We start from the raw sequence: 11038 nt of genomic DNA, 5'->3' as shown, positions 1-11038 counted from the left end.
CTAAAAATACCCCTCCTTACCCATGTAAATCCTGTGGAGACACAGAAAAATTTGATGTATAGAAATTGCACTAATAATTTTAAATAAGTAAAAAATTCACAGGCCTTATTGGTAATTGTTTTACAGAAGAGTGACCAACTTAATATTTTTAACTCTATTTGGGTACTCATTTGTGTTAAATCAGTATTTACATCAGCCTGCTGTACTGCCAAGTTACAGAATTTTTGTAGGTTTTCTCTTTGCACTTGTTCCTAAAGTCTAGTCCATCTTGACATTAGAAACATTGATGAGTGGATGTCATTCCAAAATAAAAGGTCTTTTTTCCCTCAGCCAAATGAAGATGTATTCCTTTAACCAAAATACCATTTAAACCAAGTTTAACTTCCAAAGGAAAGCTGAACTAGTTAAATTTATTTTACTACTGTACAGACTAAGCTAAACTATACTGTTTCAGGCATTATTAAACCACACAGAATTTCAAAGCACTCTTTATAATGAGACTATACCTCAGAATCACAGAACCATCTAGGTTGGAAAAGACCTCGAAGATCACCTAGTCCAACCATTAACCTAACACTGACCCTTCCCAACTACACCATATCCCTCAGCGCTATGTCGACCCAACTCAAACACCTCCAGGGATGGGGACTCCACCACTGCCCTGGGCAGCCCATTCTAATGCCTAACAACCTGTTCTGTAAAGAAATGTTTCTTAATATCCAGTCTAAACCTTCCCTGGTGTACCTTGAGGCCATTACCTCTTGTCCTATTACTTGTTACTTGGTTAGAGACTCACCCCCAGCTCTCCGCAACCTCCTTTCAGGTAGCTGTAGAGGGCGATGAGGTCTCCCCTCAGCCTCCTCTTCTCCAGACTAAACACCCCCGGTTCCCTCAGCCGCTCCCCGTACGACCTGTGCTCCAGACCCTGCACCAGCTTCGTTGCCCTTCTCTGGACACGCTCGTCATTCAATGTCCTTTTTGGAGTGAGGGGCCCAAAACTGAACACAGGAATCAAGGTGCAGCCTCAGCAGTGCCGAGTACCGGGGTCAGATCCCTTCCCTGTCCCTGCTGGCCACACTATTGCTGACACAAGCCAGGATGCCATTGGCCTTCTTGGCCACCTGGGCACACTGCTGGCTCCTGTTCAGCCAGCTGTCAATCAACCCCCCCAGGTCCCTCTCTGACTGGCAGCTCTCCAGCCACTCCTCCCCAAGCCTGTAGCACTGCTGGGGGTTGTTGTGGCCCAAGGGCAGCCCCCGGCATTTGGCCTTATGGAAACTCCTCCAGTTGGCCTCAGCCCATGGCTCCAGCCTGTCCAGGTCTCTCTGCAGAGCCTCCCTGCCCTCGAGCAGATCAACACTCCCACCCAACTTGGGGTCATCTGCAAACTGACTGAGGGTGCACTCGATCCCCTCGTCTAGATCATCAACCTGTCTGAAACCAATCCTTAAGCTTCAATAAGACTTCTGATGTCATACATAGCATCCCAACTCCCCGTTTAGAAAGACATGTTTAACTATAGGTTAGTTTTAAGCACACATGGGTCTGAGCTTATGATCACCAGTAAAAACAGCACTTCAGCTGGCTACTAAGAGCACACTCCAGTTATCATGAAGTCTGGTCACCACTCTGGAAACTCAAACACACACAGGTCTTAGCTCACATAATTTTGGAGATATCTTCTTTTTTACATAGCTTCAGTCTTGACAATGAAGCATTCTATCATACTACTTGTAATTAAACTCTAAATGCTACTAAAACAAGTGTTCTCAGTGTTTTACAGATGAGTATACTCTTCTGCATTTACTGTAAAAACAGTTTCAAGAACACTAAGCAAGTAACCTGTTTTAGTACTGGGGAAGTGCCAAGTAAGCTACATAAAGAAATACCGTACTTTCTACTATTAATTTTTGTCCACATTTATTTATGAGTAAAACAAACAGCAAACATTACAGCAAAGGGGACATTCAGGCCCAGATTTTAAAAAAAGAAAACAGATGCCTGGATAGATTCTGAATTTAGGCACCTCAAGACTGCTGACAAAGTACACAAAAATAAGTGAAAGTCATGAGCATTTCAGCAAACTTTGTAAGTGCATTTCAGTATTTATTTAGATGTTTAAGCTCTCGCACTAGATTTTACAAGCTGGTGAACACTGGCAAAATTATTTCTCCCACAGAACTATAACCACACATTCCCAAGACAGTATAAATATATGGTTGAACTAACATTAATACACATCACCATTTTATCAATTACATAATAAAACAAATTATCAAGTATCCAAATATTAAGTTACGCAGCTTGAAAGGCATACAAAATATTACAGAGGTCTGCCCAAGTCATAGCAGAAACTCAAAGAGGAAAAACAAAAGAAAAAAATATCACACTTTCAACAAAGCAATAGTTGGTAAACAACTTTCAGGTACAGTAAAAGAAACTACAAGATTTTTTCAGAAATTTTCTGATTAAGAATTTTAGCTACAATAACAAAGCATTTCTACGTTTTAAAAAAATATTTACTAAAGTAAAGGGCATATTCTATACTTCCTGCACAAGACAAAGGCAACATTTTACTAGAAATATTAAATAGCCCCTCCCAACCTTTTCAGGCCCTCTGCTGAGTTGCACATGAAGTGCCAACATTAATTTTACTGTAAGGCTTTTTGTCTGGAGACATTAAAGACTTGTGTGCTTCTGTACAATTTAAAAGATTTTCTACATGAGTAACCCGAGAGTAATGACTTTTAAAATGGAGAGGTTCGGATAACAGAAAAAGTACAGATGCTGGGGTAAAAAGTTGCTGTAATTCATAGTATTAAAAAGACAGACTGTGCAAATCCTGATAATTCTAGTGCGACTGTGGGAGACAAAACATACAGTGAGCAGGCAAGACTACCTTAGAGGCCATATTCTTCAATATTGAAATGACTGTAGAAAAAAAGATAATAAGGTCCAGATAAGCTGGTAGTTCTCACATCAGAGCTATGCTCATTTATAAGGAAAGACATGTAGCCGGTATGCTGGGTATTTTGGCACCTAATCTCTCTACAGATTGATTTATTTTAGTACCCCAATTTTTAGTAGTTTAAACTAGGCGGGTAAGACTCAATGGCATGATTAAAGGATATTTGAACTGGTAATGAACAAGGAGACAGTTCAGAAAGGGTACAGCAAAAACATTTACTGGGTCTCCAAACAGATGGATATTTATCTAAACATAGAAGTTGCATTTCTACTAAGCTTTTAGCCTATTAAATACTCATAAGGAAGCTTCCTTCGCTACTAAAAAAATATCAGACTGATGTCTTTGGCATGCAGTCTGCTTAATTCTAGTTTCCATCCTTTATTCCCAAAGAAGTACAATAGGCTGTTAAGCTTTACTGAATACAACAATTATTTCGGTGACCATTGGAGTCTTTAAAGCGCAGACGCATCTTAGGGCGGTATTTCTCCAAGTACAGAAGCTGCTTGCTGTTGAAAGCTCCACGCCGCTTCCTAGATGGAGAAAAAATATTTTAAACAGAATATTAATCTACTGCCCAGTGAAATAATATCACCAACTAGAGAAAAATATTTTCAGGTCACTAAAAAAAATTCACCAGTAAGTCAGGACTGTAACCAAAATAACGATAATTAAAGGTTAAGTGCCAGGAAAGAGGGTGGTAGCTTCCTTTCACAAATACTCACTGGACCACATTCTCAAAGATGTACACAGCATTTTAGACAGATGTACTAAGTATCTTAAAAAAAAAAAAGTACAAGACAAGAACTGCATTCAGAATTTCCTTTAGTGCCCAAGGATATATCAACACATTACATCTTGGAAACAGTTAGATGTTAGGTTCATACTTACTGTCTTATGAACTGCACTGCATCTTCATACTTCATTCCACATTCTATCAGTGCCAGAGCAACTAAGACCGGAGCTCTGGTAAAAACAGAAATATATTCAGTTTAGCATTTGCCAGTGCATACTCAGAAAAGTTTACTTTCCCCTGTTCTCTCCTCTGTCCTTCTGTGTATCTGATGTTTTTCCCTGGGGAAGCAAAAAAGACTGGCAGAAGGCATTTCTACATTAACTGCGCCATTATACCATCTGGTTCTGAGCTACCCATGCTCATTAAGAAAGGGGTTTAAATTAAACTCTGGTTTATTTGCTTCACCTTGTTCATCTGACTTTAGGTATAAGAGAACAACAGGAATAAAATGCAAGTAATCTTTACCCATTTGTTTCAAAGCCAATTGATTCTGGGGAAGAGTTGCATATGAGTTTCTATTCCCACAAACAAGCATCCTTAGAAGCAGTCAGGACGCCAAGGCAGAAATCAGAAGGGTCAAGTTCAATAAGAACTGACAATTCCTAGAACTACTGTCACAAGTTTTAGGAACAGATGCAATGCACAAGCTGCTGTACACCCCCCCCAAGGATTTCCTTGCTTGCCACAGTATTCTTCATCTAAGAGAATAGTTTTCAGTTAAGAAAGCTTGACACAAATCAAAATCAAACACATTATCAATCTATGGCTATAAAAAAAAAAGAAAAGAAATTGATATAAACCCCTATGCCACACACCAGCAGCAGACTTTTGCACCTAGCAGCAAGCATAAGTGGTTTTGCATGTTCAGGGATTTAAAAAAATACACAATAAAAAGCCAGGATCTTCTTTTCAACTAGTTAACTCCCCAGTTTTGACAAAAAAACAACAGATATCATCATAAGCAGATGAAGAGGACTTGTTTCAGTAGTATTCATTGCCATAGTCAACTTTAAGTGTGAAGCCATAATGCTAACAATGGATAAACCAGGCTTATGCACAACAAAACCACAAACCTCCATTTTATGTTGGACATACTGAAATCCATGGCTAGAATATGGCAAATGCTTTTTGAACAGATCTAGTTCCCAGGTAGTCTGGAACAATAGCAGCAAAACCATTATGTCTTCAGAACTGTTGGAATTGCACTTAAGATAGTGGCAGCACACAGAGGGAACAGGGTTAAAAGAAGAACATTTAGCATTATCCATAAAAATTTTGAGGCTCAGTGTTAGAAGTGAGACAGAAACAGAGCTCTGGGACTTTAGAGCACAATTTCTATCCACCAAATGAAAGTTGGTCTTGATATGCCAGAACATTCCACCTGTTCGTGGCTCAGTTATAATACTCTTGGTACAAGGAGTCTGGCAATGCTGCTGAAATGGGGATGAAGAGGAAACTTACACATGAACCACTGAAAACCAAATCCATTAAAAAAAGACATCAGGAGACAAAAAATATCAGAGACACGCATCAATATGCTTGGTACAAGAAGCTACTTGCTTACTTCATTCGGTAGTTTTTGTGTGAAAGTTGTGATAATAGCATCACCTGTTGACTAGAAGGCCTTTAAATCCTATACTTACAAGTTTCCTGCCATCTGAACTACTTTTAAGCATGAGGTCATTCCAATACTCGGTATGGGAATATTTTACATTTGCTTCAAAATAAACTTCTGTACTAGATTTTAAGAAGTCTGATTCGAGATGGCAATTCAACGTATCTTTAAAACTTTACCCACCTCCCAAGACCAGCAACACAGTGTACAGCAATACAACAACCAGGCTCTTCACGAAATTTAACTTTAAGGAGGTTTAGCCAATCATCAACAATCTGGTTGGATGGTGGAGCACCGTCATCAAAGGGCCAATCCTAGAATACAGCATGACATACATAAATACATAAAGATAGAACTCTTTATGCTTGTATGCTGAGCAAACAAGATCAACAAAAAAGGAGGGGACACAATGAACAAAAGAGCTGACAGCTAATGGAACCACCCAAGCTTGTGTTTTTCTAATAGTATAGCTATAGCAATAGTAGGAATATATTCCTTTCAGTCAGTTTTCAGTAAGCAAATGATTTTGCTCAAAACTGGATTTTTTTTCCTGACAAGGGAGAAGTCTGTACAGCTTTTGCCTCCATCAGCTATTGGAATACACTTGAAGTTAATAAGATGGCATCAAAAGAACTTTTTATTGGGGGGCGGGGGGGGCAAGGGTTTTAAACTCTGCTTCCTACACTACTTACCAAAACCTGAATGCCTTCTTTTTCCACCGGAGCAGTGTCGTAAGTAGCTTCACACACTCTTACCACTGTGGTAACACCATATTTCTTAAGTTCCTAGGAATTGAAGAAAACAGCTGCTTTAAGAGTAAACTGACTTCACTTACCTTTTAACTTTCTCAATAGGTTAGCTAATTAACTCATTCCAAAATTTTCAGTAAGTAAACTCACACAAATGCTTGCCATACTGTGAAGAACATGAAGCTGAAATAACTGAAAGTCTGCGTGGTAATGCCAGACACCTTTAAGCTCTTCTGAAAACTTAAGATTAAGTTTTGTTAAGCTGGATCAAGCTTTCTTTCTTTTAAAATCAGATCCAGATAAATATTGATGAAATAAGTAGTCCACTTCCTAAAGATCATTCCTTTTAAAGGAACAGGAAATTTCCTGGTTTACAAGGCTAGATACTTCACTAAAAGCATTCTGGTTGAGGTTCAGATCTTCCCCTTCTCTCCTGCTTAACACAACAGGTTTGCAACATACCTTACTCTTAAAAATTATGAGCACAGGACAATAAATGATTACAGTTCCTGAGTCATCATAACTAGAGAATAACAAAATTTAACTTACCATCTTGCTATTACCCTCATTAAGAAAAAAAGTAATCACTCTTCATTCTCTCTGCAACAACCCATCATTCATACTGTAACTGTCATACTAATGATTTAAGCATAGCCTAAGCATACTTCATCTAGCTGTGAGAGTAAGAAGACAAGCAAATATTATCTATGTTCTTGTAAATGATCCCACACTAAATGCAGAACAGAGGTGTAATATACCTAAAATCTTGCTAATGAGGGACTGCATTACAAACTCAGACCTTATTGGGAGATAACTTTGGAGGAACCTAGCTCCAACAAGCTAGATGCAAGGTTTAAACAATAAATTCACATACTAGCAATATATGCCAAGTCACCTAGCTTTAAGTCAATAAACAATTTCAGTAAGTACCAAAACACTTAAAGTAGCTTCAGCAACTCTGCATGCAGAGCAAGCCTACCATCATGAATTTCACTCAGACACTATGACACTCAGAGGATTCTCTTAAGCTACACTAGAACCACGATCTGCTAATACTGAAGGAAGATAGACAGGGAAAGTTTATTGCAGTCCTGTTATTACTTCCTAAGGTTCTGATCCACGAGGTATAGCAAATTACTCTTTTAACTCACTGTGCAATAGATGCAAGGAAATGTTACACCACTTTAGATTAATTGAAATGTGAGTTCCTACCAATATCAGATCTTTGTATTGTTCTACACATAACTACCAGATAATTCCTGTTTTCAGACATAATCAATGTACTTAATGTACAACGTACATACAAGACAGTATAATTATGTCTTTGCTTCACTTTCAGAAGTATGTGTTTGTGAAGGCCAAAGTATGTATTAACAGATTTGTCCTTAGATCCTTGAAGCATGACATCAGTATTTGAAAAAAAAAAAAAAAATCAATATACAAACAATCTTAGTATCTCTTCATATAGCTTCCACAGCTGTTACGAACTAATAGAGAAGGAAACTGTTAATATATCATGCTATTCAGGCATTAAAAAAAACAACATCAGTAAGAATTCTGTCCTGGCCTTACCTCTATAAATTTGTTTAAGGTTGCATTGGTTGGATTGTGTGTGATTAGGAATCTCATGTTCTTGTAGGTGATTTCCACAGGAGCTGGGCGGTTCATTCGGGCCATATTGATTTAGTTAAACATGCAACAAGATTATGAAAGGATTCCAAAAAAATTCTATATTAGAAGTGATGTAGAGAAACTGAAGTCTACTTCACTATACTCCACGTGAAATTCTCAGTGCTTAGAAGTATGAAGTTGGGAACAATGGGAAATGAAATGAACCTCCTAACAAGAAGCAGCAATTCTTCAATCCAGTAATACTGAGGCAAAAGAAAGGCAGTGCACTGAGGTTTACCCCATCCAGGTCTGAATTCTGTTGTTAAATGCTCTGCCAATTTCAATTCAATACTACTTATCCTGGTCAACCACTCTTAGGGGGGCTTCTTGGTGGAGTAGTAATGAATTTCTACAGTTCACTTGTCTGCATAGAGGTCGTGCTGTGCCTGGCAGTAGTCTCCACTGCCCTTCAGAAACTCCATAAATGTGTGACCAAGAACACCACAGAACTGCTGTAAAGAAAGGGGACAAAAAAAGAAAGCATAATGAGCACAGGTGAAACAATGTTATTTTGGAGACACCAAGCATTATAAAATGAAAAAATAAAAACAGAGCAACTAAGCAGTTTCACAAGTTGTGTTTTTTTTAATGCAAGAAATAATTTTGCATAGGAATGCTGTTACCTTTCTTAGTAAGGATTACTTGAAAATAAATATATTTACTTAACACAGAGTTTCCATATAGTTTTTTCAACAAAGCCTGACATGTATTAAAATACCAACACAAATGTACTAAACATAGGAACAAGAGACTAGGTTTTAAGAACCCTAGTATTTATATAAATGGAAACTTTCCTGGGATACCCACAAAACTGTATTTTCCATTCTGAACTGAGAGACATCACAACACCTAAAGTTACACTGACCTTTAGTCATCCCATGAAGGCAAGGATGAGATTCCTTAAATATTAAAGCTGAGCAGACAACAATTTCTTGTGTTTAAACAAAACTACCAGTCTCTACATAGATGCAGAATCACTCGTCTTTAAGACTAAAGACTTACTTTGCTTGTAAGCATCATTAATTGGCACACAGAACAGCCAGTAGAAAAAAAAAAAACTTATCTAAATCCACCTGCCTCAAATACAAGGCCTTGAAAGCAAATGCAAAGTCTCTGTGGTCTAAGAAAACAATGCAAGTTCTTGAACATATTTTGAGACTTTCCAAGCAGACAGATTTCTAAGGAACATTTCATATACTGACGGCTGAAGACACACTACAACCTTCATCTGCCTGTAAGTACCTTTTTATACTATGACTCCATTAATATACCAAGATGGTGGCAACAGTCCAGATAAAGACACAAGCAAATTTATTCAACAGTGGTGTGCTATTTTGCTATGGTGAAGTTTACTTGCAAAAATAAGTGCAAGACACAACCAGAAAGTAGATAGCTGATGAACTGCTTGAGTCACATATTCATTTGCAGATGTTGCAATGCAAATGAACCAAGAATACATGCTTTTATGCACTGTGAAACCTTACAACAGAGGAATTACAGTTTTGTGCCCAGCCACAGTACCAGCGCTGCTGACAATACCTACCTAGGGAACAGAAGGTAAGTTTTGTTTCCCAAAAAATAAATGCAAGCTGAACCAAATGCTCACTAAATATACTTAGGTACTAAAGAGAAACATCACTGAGCCTACAACTATTTAGGAGAAAAAAAATTACTTATCTTGGCCAGTCAACTCCAAACACTGGAAGGAATCCATGTATTTCTAACCCAAATAAAATACTGCCCCACACATTGGAAATAGATTAGCTGAGCATTCAGTGTAACAGAATTGCTATCAAAAACTTACTCTTTTCCCCCAGCTGAGACAAAGTAATATCAGTTCTTCACCTTCATAGATCTAGTTTCTAGCACATAAAAGATGCAACTTCATTGTAGCAATCTTCAGAGTTTTTTTAGACTACTAACCAGCTCCATGCATCCATCCACATATATAAACAGGGCAAGTGTACATGAAAATTTCAGTGCCCTACACTCAAACCTTCCCATTCAAAGGACCCTGAAAGCAGCAGCCTGTGCTGAAAAGCTTTCCAACCAATGAGACAGCAAATTCAAAGGATGAGGTCCTAAAGACAACTGTATAGTAAGTCCTGATAATAGCCAATGTCTTAATACATTTTACCAAAGGGCAGGAAGAAAAAGCTATGTGCAAATAAGTCATGGTCACTAACTGCCGCCTAAGATTTGGAATCAGACCAAGACTCCACTGCATGCACTAAACCATATAACATAAGACTACAGTGAGTCTGTCTAACAAGTACCAGTATTAGGCAGATGTCACACAGATCAACAGACTAATAATTGTTGAGTTTTCAAAGGTATAGAATGACAGAATAGTTTGGGTTGGAAGGAACCTTTAAAGGTCATCTATATCTCAGCAGTTCAGGAGTTCTTAATGTGAACTACAATTTTAAAAAACTGCAAGAATATTTTATGTTGTAGATGTGGCTTTGCTTCATTCCTAAATCCAGAGAAGAGGAAGTTCAGTAACACTAGTGGCAACACAGATGATAGAAATCATTATGAAATTGGACTGTAGCAGATGGGTAGAGATGCACCAAACAATGTTGCAGAGGTCTTTTCGAAAAAAGCAGACCAAACACCTCCAGGCATTCTTTTCATGTTTTCAGGCAGCTTCGTGGTAAGAAGTTTTAAGGATGCACCTTAATCACAGGCATGGCTTGCAAAAAACCCCCTAAAACCACCAACAGATACGAGAAAAGTTAGCAGAAAGAAACTAATAATTTCACATGCACTTTGCTGCCACTCCAGAGACAGTACTGTCACCACTTCTGTAAAGACTGTAGGATTAAGTTTGACAGTTATTTGCAGAAAAAGCTATTTCAGTTTTTCTCTGTGATAACCTGAGGGACAGCAAGAACTGTAAATATAATAGGCAGGAGAAAGGAGTAAGAAGGATCCTCTGAAGTCAAAGGCCAACACAGTAACAGGAACTAGGAGAATTCAGACTCAGAAGAACTCAAAGAGTTGTTAACTTACACAAGCAGCCATGCCCTAGCAAAAGAAGGTAGGTGTGCATTAAAGATTCCTAGGACCAGACCTAGGAACATCTAAAATAGCAATTGAAAAAAAGAACTAAAGCTGGCTTATTTAAAGTCACTTTCCATTAATTTAAGAAGCAGAACAGCAAAAAGGGACAGGACAGCTTTAAGCAGATACAGCTGCACAAGGTCTTGTGCCACTTCACATGCACTGGCATATCTCAT

The 11038-nt window shown here is 38.2% G+C and overlaps 1 protein-coding gene across 1 annotated transcript; it reads right to left on the bottom strand.

Moving 5' to 3' along the window:
- Window positions 1-1903: 1903 nt before the first annotated feature.
- On the bottom strand, window positions 1904-8279 carry PTP4A1 (protein tyrosine phosphatase type IVA, member 1). The gene is made up of 5 exons (XM_026844991.1): window positions 7698-8279; window positions 6069-6161; window positions 5560-5690; window positions 3857-3931; window positions 1904-3498 (listed from the first exon to the last, which is right to left on the bottom strand). The coding sequence occupies exons 1-5, from the start codon at window positions 7800-7802 to the stop codon at window positions 3381-3383; spliced, it is 522 nt and encodes a 173-aa protein (XP_026700792.1). The 5' UTR covers window positions 7803-8279; the 3' UTR covers window positions 1904-3380.
- Between the last annotated feature and the right edge of the window lie 2759 nt (window positions 8280-11038).

This window comes from Athene cunicularia (assembly GCF_003259725.1).
Source record: "Athene cunicularia isolate RWA chromosome 3 unlocalized genomic scaffold, athCun1 chr3_part1, whole genome shotgun sequence".
NCBI lineage: Eukaryota > Metazoa > Chordata > Aves > Strigiformes > Strigidae > Athene > Athene cunicularia.
This window is presented reverse-complemented; position numbering and strand designations above follow the sequence as displayed.

Bases quoted from the DNA above. Each gene is read 5' to 3' on its own strand.
- PTP4A1 (XM_026844991.1), bottom strand. From the start codon at position 7,802: ATGGCCCGAATGAACCGCCCAGCTCCTGTGGAAATCACCTACAAGAAC. The intron at 5,691-6,068 runs GTAAGTAGTGTA...GCTGTATTCTAG, and splicing joins AAGAAGGCATTCAGGTTTTG to GATTGGCCCTTTGATGACGG. The intron at 3,499-3,856 runs GTAAGTATGAAC...TTCTCCATCTAG, and splicing joins GCAGTGCAGTTCATAAGACA to GAAGCGGCGTGGAGCTTTCA.